This window comes from Oncorhynchus mykiss, chromosome 3 (genome assembly GCF_013265735.2).
Source record: "Oncorhynchus mykiss isolate Arlee chromosome 3, USDA_OmykA_1.1, whole genome shotgun sequence".
In the NCBI taxonomy this organism is placed as follows: Eukaryota; Metazoa; Chordata; class Actinopteri; order Salmoniformes; family Salmonidae; genus Oncorhynchus; species Oncorhynchus mykiss.
In genome coordinates, this window is record NC_048567.1 from 84,615,394 (window position 1) to 84,631,367 (window position 15,974).

The 15,974-nt window shown below is 44.7% G+C and overlaps 1 protein-coding gene across 2 annotated transcripts in view; it reads right to left on the reverse strand.

Moving 5' to 3' along the window:
- The window catches only part of LOC110516739 (unconventional myosin-X-like), a 311,555-nt gene extending 302,679 nt beyond the window's left edge, over positions 1 to 8,876 (reverse strand). For both annotated transcript variants that reach the window (XR_005051402.1, XM_036975363.1), the window contains exon 1: positions 8,385 to 8,876. Coding sequence is in view for 1 of the 2 variants with exons in the window: in XM_036975363.1 (XP_036831258.1) it covers positions 8,385 to 8,405 (21 nt within the window). In the remaining variant the exon portion in view is untranslated. The remainder of the gene's footprint in view (positions 1 to 8,384) is intronic.
- Positions 8,877 to 15,974: the final 7,098 nt, after the last annotated feature.

The following is a 15,974-nucleotide window of genomic DNA, read 5'->3' on the forward strand; positions in this document are numbered from 1 at the left end:
TCTTCCTGGGGTTCAGCAACATTAAAGCAGTTATACATTTTAAAAACCATTACAATACATTGATAACACATTTCACAACATATTTTAAGTGTGATGCCCTCAGAGCTCTACTCCTCTACCACACAAACTCCATGTGTTCGTGTGCATAGTGGGTATGTTATGGTGTGTTAGTAGTATGCATGGGGCTGTGTATTTTGTACTGTTGACCAAATAGCTTCCTGTTTAAAACAATACAGCTAACAGAGACTGTAATGATCCTCTATGGCCAAATCACGCTTTAGTAGCCTATTGTGAATGACTGTATTTATCGCTGTATAGACAGGAGTAGGCTAATGAGGCTATATAATTGACTTCAGGGAAAGCTTCCCCTAGACTTATGGACGCAGCGGGGATGCTCTCTTCCATACCCTTTACCATGTCATTTAACACCAAGGTTGCAGTAGAGATGGTGCTATGACCCAGGCCTGATACCAGACTGGTGGACACTTAGAAGACCATTTCGAGAGAGGGAGATAATTATTTAGGTCGATGGGTTCACCATCGAGGGAGCACATGGGCCGCGTTCCAGCAGTACAAACTCAGACACGCTCATCATCTGGCTCCTCCCATCATCTGGCTCAAACCCAGACACGCTCATCATCTGGCTCCTCCCATCTAGCTCCTCCTCCCTCCTCCCATCTGGCTCCTCCCAGGAGGGAGGAGGGTAGTCTCCTCTGATACCAGAGGATGTGGGAACATCACGTAAGAGAGGTCAGATGTAATCAACCTTGAACTTCTACTCTCCTTTCTCCAGCCAACAACGGTGATCTAAAACAACCTGATTCCACAGAGCTTTGATTGGAGTGGTTAAGATGATTAAAGGACTCTCTTTGACGTTCAGACGTCCTGAATCAACACTTTGCGGCTGAGCCTTTGTTGCTACTAGACGTTTTCACTTCATAATAACAGCACTTACAGTTGACAAGGGGACAGCTCTAGCAGGGCAGAAATTTGACGAACGGAAAGGTGGCATCCTCTGACGGTGCCACGTTGAAAGTCACTGAGCTCTTCAGTAAGGGCCATTCTACCACCAATGTTTGTCTATGGAGATTGCATGGCTGTGCGCTCAATTTTATTTACCTGTCAGCCATGGGTGTGGCTGAAATAGCCGAATCTACTCATTTGAAGGGGTGTCCACATACACTATATATACAAAAGTATCTGTGTCATCGGTGTGACAAGCGGTGTGATAACCGGTATGACAAGCGGTGTGACAAGCGGTGTGATAACCGGTATGACAAGCGGTGTGATAACCGGTATGACAAGCGGTGTGACAAGCGGTGTGATAACCGGTATGACAAGCGGTGTGACAAGCGGTGTGATAACCGGTATGACAAGCGGTGTGATAACCGGTGTGACCAGCGGTGTGATAACCGGTGTGACCAGCGGTGTGATAACCGGTATGACAAGCGGTGTGACAAGCGGTGTGATAACCGGTATGACAAGCGGTGTGATAACCGGTATGACAAGCGGTGTGACAAGCGGTGTGATAACCGGTGTGACAATCGGTGTGACAAGCGGTGTGATAACTGGTGTGACCAGCGGTGTGATAACCGGTGTGACCAGCGGTGTGATAACCGGTGTGACCAGCGGTGTGATAACCGGTGTGACAAGCGGTGTGATAACCGGTGTGACAATCAGTGTGATAACCGGTGTGACAATCAGTGTGATAACCCTAACATACCCTGTTAAACAACCAGACTGGATTTAATTCATCTGAAATGCAACAACCTTCTGGGCACAGACGTCAGTTCATCATCTAGTTTTGATTTACATTTGGTTGAGTTGTCAACTAACGTGAATTCAACAAAAAAAGGTTACCATGTCATTGGATTGAGGTTAAAAGTTGGGTGAGAAAAAGGCAACATTCCCTTGTGTTGATGACTTGTTGCAAATCCAACCAGTTTTCCACGTTGATTCAACGTCATCACATTACTTATTTTTTTTAAATGACGTAGAAACAATGTTGATTTAACCAGTTTTTGGACTGTGGGAAGTGAAGGGAGGATTACATTAACTCCCTCACAGAGACCCATTGGAAGGGAGGATTACACTAACTCCCTCACAGAGACCCATTGGAAGGGAGGATTACATTAACTCCCTCACAGAGACCCATTGGAAGGGAGGATTACACTAACTCCCTCACAGAGACCCATTGGAAGGGAGGATTACATTAACTCCCTCACAGAGACCCATTGGAAGGGAGGATTACATTAACTCCCTCACAGAGACCCATTGGAAGGGAGGATTACATTAACTCCCTCACAGAGACCCATTGGAAGGGAGGATTACATTAACTCCCTCACAGAGACCCATTGGAAGGGAGGATTACATTAACTCCCTCACAGAGACCCATTGGAAGGGAGGATTACACTAACTCCCTCACAGAGACCCATTGGAAGGGAGGATTACATTAACTCCCTCACAGAGACCCATTGGAAGGGAGGATTACACTAACTCCCTCACAGAGACCCATTTGAAGGGAGGATTACACTAACTCCCTCACAGAGACCCATTGGAAGGGAGGATTACACTAACTCCCTCACAGAGACCCATTGGAAGGGAGGATTACATTAACTCCCTCACAGAGACCCATTGGAAGGGAGGATTACACTAACTCCCTCACAGAGACCCATTGGAAGGGAGGATTACACTAACTCCCTCACAGAGACCCATTTGAAGGGAGGATTACACTAACTCCCTCACAGAGACCCATTGGAAGGGAGGATTACACTAACTCCCTCACAGAGACCCATTGGAAGGGAGGATTACACTAACTCCCTCACAGAGACCCATTGGAAGGGAGGATTACACTAACTCCCTCACAGAGACCCATTGGAAGGGAGGATTACATTAACTCCCTCACAGAGACCCATTGGAAGGGAGGATTACACTAACTCCCTCACAGAGACCCATTGGAAGGGAGGATTACACTAACTCCCTCACAGAGACCCATTGGAAGGGAGGATTACACTAACTCCCTCACAGAGACCCATTGGAAGGGAGGATTACACTAACTCCCTCACAGAGACCCATTGGAAGGGAGGATTACACTAACTCCCTCACAGAGACCCATTGGAAGGGAGGATTAAAATTAAAAGTATTATTAGTGAGTCTGTTGATCTCGATTTTACAGTAAAATGTGTGTCTGGTGATCAAGGTTTTTGTTGACGCTCGTTTGAACCCTTTAATGTGCATCTGTGGGGTGCTTCCTATGGAGACAGCCAGTTGGGTTCTGTCCCTACTCTCTAACACATCCTCTCAGTCCCAAAGGCTGAATCCTAACCCTAAAACTCATTAGCTGGAGTCACCAGATAAACACACTGAGTCCTGTCCACTATCCACTCACTAACTCACTCCTGGCCTGTCTGCTGCCAGGTACTGCTGTCCTGTTCTGGAGCATCCTGTTCTTCTGGGTGGGTGTATTTGAGGTGAAGAGAGATTTATGTGAACAGGGGCCTCTCTCCTTGTGTTCTTGTCTCTCTGCATACACACATCCTGACAGATGAAAACCTCATTAGGCACACTCACGCTACTCAGCCAGTGCTTTTTGCTGAACCACTTCCAGACAGAATTTGATCTATTCTGGACCAGCCACTCTTAAATAGTACGCGGGCCAGTACAGGTAAAACACCTTCACACTAACGAGATGGCAACCAGCACAGGTGTAACACATACTGACTAACGAGGTGACGCAGATCGGTGCACCCTACTTGCTAACGAGCTATTCAAAACATAAATGGAAAAACCAAAACTTGTAACATTATTGATGTGTATATGAATGTGTATGGTGCATATTGATGTATAGTGATGTGTATATAGTGATGTGTATATAGTGATGTGTATATAGTGATGCTTATATTGATGTGTATATAGTTATGTATATATAGTGATGTGTATATAGTGATGTGTATATAGTGATGTGTATATAGTGATGTGTATATAGTGATGTGTATATAGTGATGTGTATATAGTGATGTGTATATAGTGATGTGTATATAGTGATGTGTATATAGTGATGTGTATAGTGATGCGTATATTGATGTGTATATAGTGATGTGTATATTGATGTGTATATATTGATGTGTATATCGATATGTATATAGTTATGTATATATTGATGTATATAGTGATGTGTATATTGATGTGTATATAGTGATGTGTACAGTGATGTATATCGTGATGTATATATTGATGTGTATATAGTGATGCGTATATTTATGTGTATAGTGATGCGTATATTGATGTATATAGTGATGTATATACTGATGTATATACTGATGTGTATAGTGATGTGTATTTTGGCGTGTATATATTGATGTATATAGTGATGTATATAGTGATATATATAGTGATGTGTATATTGATGTGTATATAGGGATGTGTACAGTGATGTATATAGTGATGTGTACAGTGATGTCTATAGTGATATCTATAGTGATGTGTATAGTGATGTATATAGTGATGTGTATAGTGATGTATACAGTGATGTGTATAGTCATGTATATAGAGATGTGTATAGTGAAAATAACGAGACCTTGGTCTCAGCATTGACTCTCTGTCTAAATAAAGACACCTTGGTCTCAGCATTGACTCTCTGTCTAAATAAATAGACCTTGGTCCCAGCATTGACTCTCTGTCTCAGCATTGACTCCCTGTCTAAATAAAGACACCTTGGTCTCAGCATTGACTCCCTGTCTAAATAACGACACCTTGGTCTCAGCATTGACTCCCTGTCTAAATAAAGAGACCTTGGTCTCAGCATTGACTCCCTGTCTAAATGAAGACACCTTGGTCTCAGCATTGACTCCCAGTCTAAATAAAGAGACCTTGGTCTCAGCATTGACTCTCTGTCTAAATAAAGACACCTTGGTCTCAGCATTGACTCCCTGTCTCAGCATTGACTCCCTGTCGCAGCATTGACTCTCTGTCTAAATAAAGACACCATGGTCTCAGCATTGACTCCCTGTCTCAGCATTGACTCCCTATCTCAGCATTGACTCCCTGTCTCAGCATTGACTCTCTGTCTAAATAAAGACACCTTGGTCTCAGCATTGACTCCCTGTCTCAGCATTGACTCCCTGTCGCAGCATTGACTCTGTCTAAATAAAGACACCATGGTCTCAGCATTGACTCCCTGTCTCAGCATTGACTCCCTATCTCAGCATTGACTCCCTGTCTCAGCATTGACTCTCTGTCTAAATAAAGACACCTTGGTCTCAGCATTGACTCCCTGTCTCAGCATTGACTCCCTGTCTCAGCATTGACTCTCTGTCTAAATAAAGACACCTTGGTCTCAGCATTGACTCCCTGTCTCAGCATTGACTCCCTGTCTCAGCATTGACTCCCTGTCTCAGCATTGACTCTCTGTCTAAATAAAGACACCTTGATCTCGGCATTGACTCTCTGTCTAAATAAAGACACCTTGGTCTCAGCATTGACTCCCTGTCTAAATAAAGACACCTTGGTTTCAGCATTGACTCCCTGTATGAATAAAGACACCTTGGTCTCAGCATTGACTCCCTGTTAAAATAACGAGACCTTGGTCTCAGCATTGACTCCCTGTCTAAATAAAGGCACCTTGGTTTCAGCATTGACTCCCTGTATGAATAAAGACACCTTGGTCTCAGCATTGACTCCCTGTTAAAATAACGAGACCTTGGTCTCAGCATTGACTCCCTGTTAAAATAACGAGACCTTGGTCTCAGCATTGACTCCCTGTTAAAATAACGAGACCTTGGTCTCAGCATTGACTCTCTGTTAAAATAACGAGACCTTGGTCTCAGCATTGACTCTCTGTCTAAATAAATAGACCTTGGTCTCAGCATTGACTCCCTGTCTAAATAAAGACACCTTGGTCTCAGCATTGACTCCCTGTTAAAATAACAAGACCTTGGTCTCAGCATTGACTCCCTGTCTAAATAAAGGTTCAATAAAATAGATAGGTGTTGATTGTCACCCCGGTGCTTTCATCACGCAGGGCTGGACATGGGGTGAAAGGTTAGAGGGGATGCTAAGTGCTGACACTGGGTCACGGGGAGCAAGGGTAAGGGGTAGAGGGGTGGGGTGGAAGACAAGAATGGGACGACGAGTGAGAAGGGAGGAGTTTAACAATAGCGCCCTCATGATGACATCACAGGGGTCGTGAGTGTGTACTTAGACAAGACACATCACACCCTGGAAGGAAATGCATAGGGGAAAGAGATCAGGACTCTGGTTTTTGTCAGGGTTCAAAGGGTAGACTTCAGATACATTCTCTCTGTGTTTCCCATGTCGGGCTGGGTGGGCTCCTTTCATGCCTTATGACATAGGTAGGCATATGCCTCTACGAGTTATTGGTAACAATGTATGCCATTAGAAGGTTGATGGACCATGGGGAAGGTGATGTCATCCTTCACCATGAGATAGACTGCCTGGTCTATGTGCTGATGAGATCAACAGGGCTGGACTTAGATAGGTGGCTCCTCCTTGTGCATTAAACAACAGAAATTTAGAAGTGTGTAACGTGGAAATGTAGTAAACTTGTTTTAAATGGTCCTTTCCCAAGGACAGGCAGTCCAGCTGCATCCTGCAATTGAGCTATCCCAGCCCAGAGCAGAACTCATCAGTCTAGCTATCCCAGCCCAAGCAGAGCTCAGCGGTCGAGCTATCCCAGCCCAGAGCTCAGCTGTCGAGCTATCCCAGCCCAGAGCTCAGCAGTCGAGCTATCCCAGCCCAGAGCTCAGCAGTCGAGCTATCCCAGCCCAGAGCTCAGCAGTCGAGCTATCCCAGCCCAGAGCTCAGCCGTCGAGCTATCCCAGCCCAGAGCTCAGCCATCGAGCTATCCCAGCCCAAGCAGAGCTCAGCAGTTGAGCTATCCCAGCCCAAGCAGAGCTCAGCAGTCGAGCTATCCCAGCCCAAGCAGAGCTCAGCGGTCGAGCTATCCCAGCCCAGAGCTCAGCCGTCGAGCTATCCCAGCCCAGAGCTCAGCAGTCGAGCTATCCCAGCCCAGAGCTCAGCCGTCGAGCTATCCCAGCCCAGAGCTCAGCCGTCGAGCTATCCCAGCCCAAGCAGAGCTCAGCAGTCGAGCTATCCCAGCCCAAGCAGAGCTCAGCAGTCGAGCTATCCCAGCCCAAGCAGAGCTCAGCGGTCGAGCTATCCCAGCCCAGAGCTCAGCCGTCGAGCTATCCCAGCCCAGAGCTCAGGAGTCGAGCTATCCCAGCCCAGAGCTCAGCCGTCCAGCTATCCCAGCCCAGAGCAGAGCTCAGCCGTCCAGCTATCCCAGCCCAGAGCAGAGCTCAGCTGTCCAGCTATCCAAGCCCAAGCAGAGCTCAGCTGTCCAGCTATCCCAGCCCAGAGCTCAGCCGTCCAGCTATCCCAGCCCAGAGCAGAGCTCAGCAGTCTAGCTATCCCAGCCCAGAGCTCAACCGTCCAGCTATCCCAGCCCAGAGCTCAACCGTCCAGCTATCCCAGCCCAGAGCTCAACCGTCCAGCTATCCCAGCCCAGCCCAGAGCTCAACCGTCCAGCTATCCCAGCCCAGCCCAGAGCTCAACCATCCAGCTATCCCAGCCCAGCCCAGAGCTCAACCGTCCAGCTATTCCAGCCCAGCCCAGAGCTCAACCGTCCAGCTATCCCAGCCCAGCCCAGAGCTCAACCGTCCAGCTATTCCAGCCCAGCCCAGAGCTCAACCGTCCAGCTATCCCAGCCCAGCCCAGAGCTCAACCGTCCAGCTATTCCAGCCCAGCCCAGAGCTCAACCGTCCAGCTATCCCAGCCCAGCCCAGAGCTCAACCGTCCAGCTATTCCAGCCCAGCCCAGAGCTCAACCGTCCAGCTATCCCAGCCCAGCCCAGAGCTCAACCGTCCAGCTATCCCAGCCCAGCCCAGAGCTCAACCGTCCAGCTATCCCAGCCCAGCCCAGAGCTCAACCGTCCAGCTATCCCAGCCCAGCCCAGAGCTCAACCGTCCAGCTATCCCAGCCCAGCCCAGCCCAGAGCTCAACCGTCCAGCTATCCCAGCCCAAGCAGAGCTCAGAATGCCTATTGTGTCTGGTTGTGTCCCAATGCTGCTGCTGCTGCTATTACTTACTACCAGGCTATAACACATATCCTGCTGCATAAAGTACTGTAAACCATATGCTAGCGTCTCACCCTTTACGAGCGAAATAACCCATTATTGTTTGTTTTTCATTTGCAGCAGGAGAGGACCGCTGTAAACACAATACAAAACATACGCGACATAAAAAGTGCTCACTGCTCGTAAAGATGTAACAAAGACGCTCCCGGTTCATGCAGTCACTTTGAAATGAAACAACGTTTTGGAGCTGCTACAATGCCTCAAAATACTTTGTTTAGACTTTTATCTTACCTTTACGAAGAAAGAATCCATTTAAAATAAATTATCCTCCACAAAACTCTTCTAATCTTAGATTCCAGGTACCACAGTAGCGCTGAGGCGGAATATGTAATTCCAGATGACTTCCACTCCCGAGCTGACGTCAAGATGAAAGAAGTTCCATCCGCACTCTTTCTTCTCAAAACGGGAATCCAGACCAGGTAAACCACGAATTCCTATTAACGGCCCAGTAAAAAAAGCAGTTGTTAACTGGATTTAAAAGACGTCAAAACAAACCGTCTGGGATAGGGCGCAGCCGCGTCCCGTGTATGCCGTGTCTGTGTATTCTAACCGGTATGAATGAGGACGGCGTATTGAGCTCTGTCATTGGAGGCGGAGCTTGAAGCGGTAGACCCCATGGAGCACGCCCTTATTGGAACAATGTAACAGCACTATCTGCTGATGATGAATTTGTTATCATAATTGTAATTTATATTATTAGTCGTTTAGTAGGTTGTAGTTATATACAGTAGTAGTTCTTATGTTATCAATCACATCACACTAAGAAACATGTAAAAAAAAAAAAAAAGGGTCCTGATTGCTGAAGCATATGTTGTTCAAGAGTCGGGGTTATTCAATCAGGGTTATCCAGGGTCAGGGTTATCCAGGGTCAGGGTTATCCAGGGTCAGGGTTATCCAGGGTCAGGGTTATTCAATCAGGGTTATCCAGGGTCAGGGTTATCCAAGGGCAGGGTTATCCAGGGTCAGGGTTATCCAGGGTCAGGGTTATTCAATCAGGGTTATCCAGGGTCAGGGTTATCCAGGGTCAGGGTTATTAAATCAGGGTTATCCAGGGTCAGAGTTATTCAGGGCCAGAGTTATCCAGGGTCAGGGTTATTCAATCAGGGTTATCCATGGTCAGAGTTATTCAGGGTCAGGGTTATCCAGGGTCAGGGTTATCCAGGGTCAGGGTTATTCAATCAGGGTTATCCAGGGTCAGGGTTATCCAGGGTCAGGGTTATTCAATCAGGGTTATCCAGGGTCATGGTTATCCAGGGTCAGGGTTATCCAGGGTCAGAGTTATTCAATCAGGGTTATTCAATCAGGGTTATCCAGGGTCAGGGTTATCCAGGGTCAGGGTTATTCAATCAGGGTTATCCAGGGTCAGAGTTATTCTGGGCCAGAGTTATCCAGGGTCAGGGATATTCAATCATGGTTATTCAGGGTCAGAGTTATCCAGGGTCAGAGTTATCCAGGGTCAGGGTTATCCAGGGTCAGGGTTATCCAGGGTCAGAGTTATCCAGGGTCAGGGTTATCCAGGGTCAGGGTTATCCAGGGTCAGGGTTATCCATGGTCCGGGTTATTCAGGGTCAAGGTTATCCAGGGTCAGGGTTATCCAGGGTCAAGGTTATCCAGGGTCAGGGTTATTCAGGGTCAGGGTTATTCAACCAGGGTTATCCAGGGTCAGGGTTATCCATGGTCAGGGTTATTCAACCAGGGATCTCCAGAGTCAGGGTTATTCATTCAGGGTTATCCAGGGTCAGAGTTATTCACGGTCAGACTTATCCAGGGTCAAAGTTATTCAATCAGGGTTATCCAGGGTCAGGGTTATCCAGGTTCAGGGTTATTCAATCAGGGTTATCCAGGGTCAGAGTTATTCAGGGTCAGAGTTATCCAGGGTCAGGGTTATTCAATCAGGGTTATCCAGGGTCAGAGTTATTCATGGTCAGGGATATCCAGGGTCAGGGTTATCCAGGGTCAGGGTTATTCAGGGTCAGAGTTATCCAGGGTCAGAGTTATCCAGGGTAAGGGTCAGAGTTATCCAGGGTCAGGTTTATCCAGGGTCAGGGTTATTCAACCAGGGTTATCCAGGGTCAGGGTTATCCAGGGTTAGGGTTTTCCAGGGTCAGGGTTATTCAGGGTCAGAGTTATCCAGGGTCAGGGTTATGCAGGGTCAGGGTTATCCAGGGTCAGAGTTATCCAGGGTCAGGGTTATCCAGGGTCAGGGTTATCCAGGGTCAGGGTTATCCATGGTCCGGGTTATTCAGGGTCAAGGTTATCCAGGGTCAGGGTTATCCAGAGTCAAGGTTATCCAGGGTCAGGGTTATTCAGGGTCAGGGTTATTCAACCAGGGTTATCCAGGGTCAGGGTTATCCAGGGTCAGGGTTATCCAGGGTCAGGGTTATCCAGGGTCAGGGTTATTCAGCCAGGGTTATCCAGGGTCAAGGTTATTCAGTCAGGGTTATCCAGGGTCAGGGTTATCCAGGGTCAGGTTTATCCAGGGTCAGAGTTATCAGGGGTCAAGGCTCTCCAGGGTCAGAGTTATCCAGGGTCAGGGTTATCCAGGGTCAGGGTTATTCAGCCAGGGTTATCCAGGGTCAAGGTTATTCAGTCAGGGTTATCCAGGGTCAGGGTTATCCAGGGTCAGGTTTATCCAGGGTCAGAGTTATCAGGGGTCAAGGCTCTCCAGGGTCAGAGTTATCAGGGGTCAGGGTTATTCAGTCAGGGTTATCCAGGGTCAAGGTTATTCAGTCAGGGTTATCCAGGGTCAGGGTTATTCAGTCAGGGTTATCCAGGGTCAATGTTATTCAGTCAGGGTTATCCAGTCACGTTGTTTGTGATAATCTCCCCTTTCCACAGTGGGGTCACATTAGTTAGTAGCCCAAATGGTTTGGATAATACAAGTTTCACATCGCCGGTACTGATTTCAGACGAGTCTCAAGGGGCTTGTGGGGGTCGTAGTGCAAAACGAAGACCACCATCGTCTTCGTGAGAGTCTCCCCTTTTAATAGTTTGTAGGCCAAATCTTCGGACGCTACAGATCATTTTGTGGGAAGACCGATTTTCAGGATGTCTCATGGTCTGACAAACAACGCTGTAGATCGGCCACCTTCCACCGCAGATGCGGAAGTGCGACAGAGGTGGATGCAGTGGATTGATATCTCTTGCTTTAACTAACGAATGATAATGTGGATGGTTTATTATTATGTTACTTAGATTGACGCACGGGTGGGTCAATAGACTCTTAAGGATTAATTGCGTAGGCCAAGTTCCTCACTGCAGCCTCCCCATCACAAAGTGTTTAAATTGCATAGGCCAAATTCCCCATCATGTCTGTGCTTATCCACACCTAGATCAGACTCTGGAGGCTCCAGCACATTAGTTCAGTAATCTGTATGGATCCACGGGCATCGTACTAATGTCTCTATCTCTGTGACCCAGACTCCTGGGTCTCTGTGGGCCTAGTCTTACCATTACGCTGCAGCTCACACACCGTGATTGGTTCACTGGGAACAATCAGTAGCGAAGATGATAAAAGGAAAATTAATCTTGGTGGTCAGCGCAGTATTGGTGGTTTTGATATTACTTTTGGATAAGAAATATAAACAAAAAGGTAATAATGAATATCAGGAAAAGGCTTAGTGTAGTTTCTGTCAAGTCTGAGCAGAAGCAGTTTGATCAAGTTGTTACCAGACGCCAAGACGTTAACCAGGTTTAATCTGTTATCCTCACGTTAACCAGGCTTAATCTGTTATCCTCACGTTAACCAGGTTTAATCTGTTATCTTCACGTTAACCAGGTTTAATCTGTTATCTTCACGTTAACCAGGTTTAATCTGTTATCCTCACGTTAACCAGGTTTAATCTGTTATCTTCACGTTAACCAGGTTTAATCTGTTATCTTCACGTTAACCAGGTTTAATCTGTTATCTTCACGTTAACCAGGCTTAATCTGTTATCTTCACGTTAACCAGGTTTAATCTGTTATCTTCACGTTAACCAGGTTTAATCTGTTATCCTCACGTTAACCAGGTTTAATCTGTTATCTTCACGTTAACCAGGTTTAATCTGTTATCTTCACGTTAACCAGGCTTAATCTGTTATCCTCACGTTAACCAGGCTTAATCTGTTATCCTCACGTTAACCAGGTTTAATCTGTTATCTTCACGTTAACCAGGTTTAATCTGTTATCTTCACGTTAACCAGGTTTAATCTGTTATCCTCACGTTAACCAGGTTTAATCTGTTATCCTCACGTTAACCAGGTTTAATCTGTTATCTTCACGTTAACCAGGTTTAATCTGTTATCCTCACGTTAACCAGGTTTAATCTGTTATCCTCACGTTAACCAGGTTTAATATGTTATCTTCACGTTAACCAGGCTTAATCTGTTATCTTCACGTTAACCAGGTTTAATCTGTTATCTTCACGTTAACCAGGCTTAATCTGTTATCTTCACGTTAACCAGGTTTAATCTGTTATCCTCACGTTAACCAGGTTTAATCTGTTATCCTCACGTTAACCAGGTTTAATCTGTTATCTTCACGTTAACCATGCTTAATCTGTTATCTTCACGTTAACCAGGTTTAATCTGTTATCTTCACGTTAACCAGGCTTAATCTGTTATCTTCACGTTAACCAGGCTTAATCTGTTATCTTCACGTTAACCAGGCTTAATCTGTTATCTTCACGTTAACCAGGTTTAATCTGTTATCCTCACGTTAACCAGGCTTAATCTGTTATCCTCACTTTAACCAGGTTTAATCTGTTATCCTCACATTAACCAGGCTTAATCTGTTATCCTCACGTTAACCAGGCTTAATCTGTTATCCTCACGTTAACCAGGTTTAATCTGTTATCTTCACGTTAACCAGGCTTAATCTGTTATCCTCACGTTAACCAGGTTTAATCTGTTATCTTCACGTTAACCAGGTTTAATCTGTTATCTTCACGTTAACCAGGTTTAATCTGTTATCCTCACGTTAACCAGGTTTAATCTGTTATCCTCACGTTAACCAGGTTTAATCTGTTATCGTCACGTTAACCAGGTTTAATCTGTTATCCTCACGTTAACCAGGTTTAATCTGTTATCCTCACGTTAACCAGGTTTAATCTGTTATCTTCACGTTAACCAGGCTTAATCTGTTATCATCACGTTAACCAGGTTTAATCTGTTATCTTCACGTTAACCAGGCTTAATCTGTTATCTTCACGTTAACCAGGTTTAATCTGTTATCCTCACGTTAACCAGGTTTAATCTGTTATCCTCACGTTAACCAGGTTTAATCTGTTATCTTCACGTTAACCATGCTTAATCTGTTATCTTCACGTTAACCAGGTTTAATCTGTTATCTTCACGTTAACCAGGCTTAATCTGTTATCTTCACGTTAACCAGGCTTAATCTGTTATCTTCACGTTAACCAGGCTTAATCTGTTATCTTCACGTTAGCCAGGTTTAATCTGTTATCCTCACGTTAACCAGGCTTAATCTGTTATCCTCACGTTAACCAGGCTTAATCTGTTATCCTCACGTTAACCAGGCTTAATCTGTTATCCTCACGTTAACCAGGTTTAATCTGTTATCCTCACGTTAACCAGGTTTAATCTGTTATCCTCACGTTAACCAGGTTTAATCTGTTATCTTCACGTTAACCATGCTTAATCTGTTATCTTCACGTTAACCAGGTTTAATCTGTTATCTTCACGTTAACCAGGCTTAATCTGTTATCTTCACGTTAACCAGGCTTAATCTGTTATCTTCACGTTAACCAGGCTTAATCTGTTATCTTCACGTTAGCCAGGTTTAATCTGTTATCCTCACGTTAACCAGGCTTAATCTGTTATCCTCACGTTAACCAGGCTTAATCTGTTATCCTCACGTTAACCAGGCTTAATCTGTTATCCTCACGTTAACCAGGCTTAATCTGTTATCCTCACGTTAACCAGGTTTAATCTGTTATCTTCACGTTAACCAGGCTTAATCTGTTATCCTCACGTTAACCAGGTTTAATCTGTTATCCTCACGTTAACCAGGTTTAATCTGTTATCTTCACGTTAACCAGGCTTAATCTGTTATCTTCACGTTAACCAGGCTTAATCTGTTATCTTCACGTTAACCAGGCTTAATCTGTTATCCTCACGTTAACCAGGCTTAATCTGTTATCCTCACGTTAACCAGGCTTAATCTGTTATCCTCACGTTAACCAGGTTTAATCTGTTATCTTCACGTTAACCAGGCTTAATCTGTTATCCTCACGTTAACCAGGTTTAATCTGTTATCCTCACGTTAACCAGGTTTAATCTGTTATCTTCACGTTAACCAGGCTTAATCTGTTATCTTCACGTTAACCAGGCTTAATCTGTTATCTTCACGTTAACCAGGCTTAAACTGTTATCTTCACGTTAACCAGGCTTAATCTGTTATCTTCACGTTAACCAGGTTTAATCTGTTATCTTCACGTTAACCAGGCTTAATCTGTTATCTTCACGTTAACCAGGCTTAATCTGTTATCTTCACGTTAACCAGGTTTAATCTGTTATCTTCACGTTAACCAGGTTTAATCTGTTATCTTCACGTTAACCAGGTTTAATCTGTTATCTTCACGTTAACCATGCTTAATCTGTTATCTTCACGTTAACCAGGTTTAATCTGTTATCTTCACGTTAACCAGGCTTAATCTGTTATCTTCACGTTAACCAGGCTTAATCTGTTATCTTCACGTTAACCAGGCTTAATCTGTTATCTTCACGTTAACCAGGTTTAATCTGTTATCCTCACGTTAACCAGGCTTAATCTGTTATCCTCACGTTAACCAGGTTTAATCTGTTATCTTCACGTTAACCAGGCTTAATCTGTTATCTTCACGTTAACCAGGCTTAATCTGTTATCTTCACGTTAACCAGGTTTAATCTGTTATCCTCACGTTAACCAGGCTTAATCTGTTATCCTCACTTTAACCAGGTTTAATCTGTTATCCTCACGTTAACCAGGCTTAATCTGTTATCCTCACGTTAACCAGGCTTAATCTGTTATCCTCACGTTAACCAGGTTTAATCTGTTATCTTCACGTTAACCAGGCTTAATCTGTTATCCTCACGTTAACCAGGTTTAATCTGTTATCTTCACGTTAACCAGGTTTAATCTGTTATCTTCACGTTAACCAGGTTTAATCTGTTATCCTCACGTTAACCAGGTTTAATCTGTTATCCTCACGTTAACCAGGTTTAATCTGTTATCTTCACGTTAACCAGGTTTAATCTGTTATCCTCACGTTAACCAGGTTTAATCTGTTATCCTCACGTTAACCAGGTTTAATCTGTTATCTTCACGTTAACCAGGCTTAATCTGTTATCATCACGTTAACCAGGTTTAATCTGTTATCTTCACGTTAACCAGGTTTAATCTGTTATCTTCACGTTAACCAGGTTTAATCTGTTATCTTCACGTTAACCAGGCTTAATCTGTTATCCTCACTTTAACCAGGTTTAATCTGTTATCCTCACGTTAACCAGGTTTAATCTGTTATCCTCACGTTAACCAGGTTTAATCTGTTATCCTCACGTTAACCAGGTTTAATCTGTTATCTTCACGTTAACCAGGTTTAATCTGTTATCCTCACGTTAACCAGGCTTAATCTGTTATCTTCACGTTAACCAGGCTTATTCAGTTATCTTCACGTTAACCAGGCTTAATCTGTTATCCTCACGTTAACCAGGTTTAATCTGTTATCCTCACGTTACCCAGGTTTAATCTGTTATCCTCACGTTAACCAGGCTTAATCTGTTATCCTCACGTTAACCAGGTTTAATCTGTTATCCTCACGTTAACCAGGTTTAATCTGTT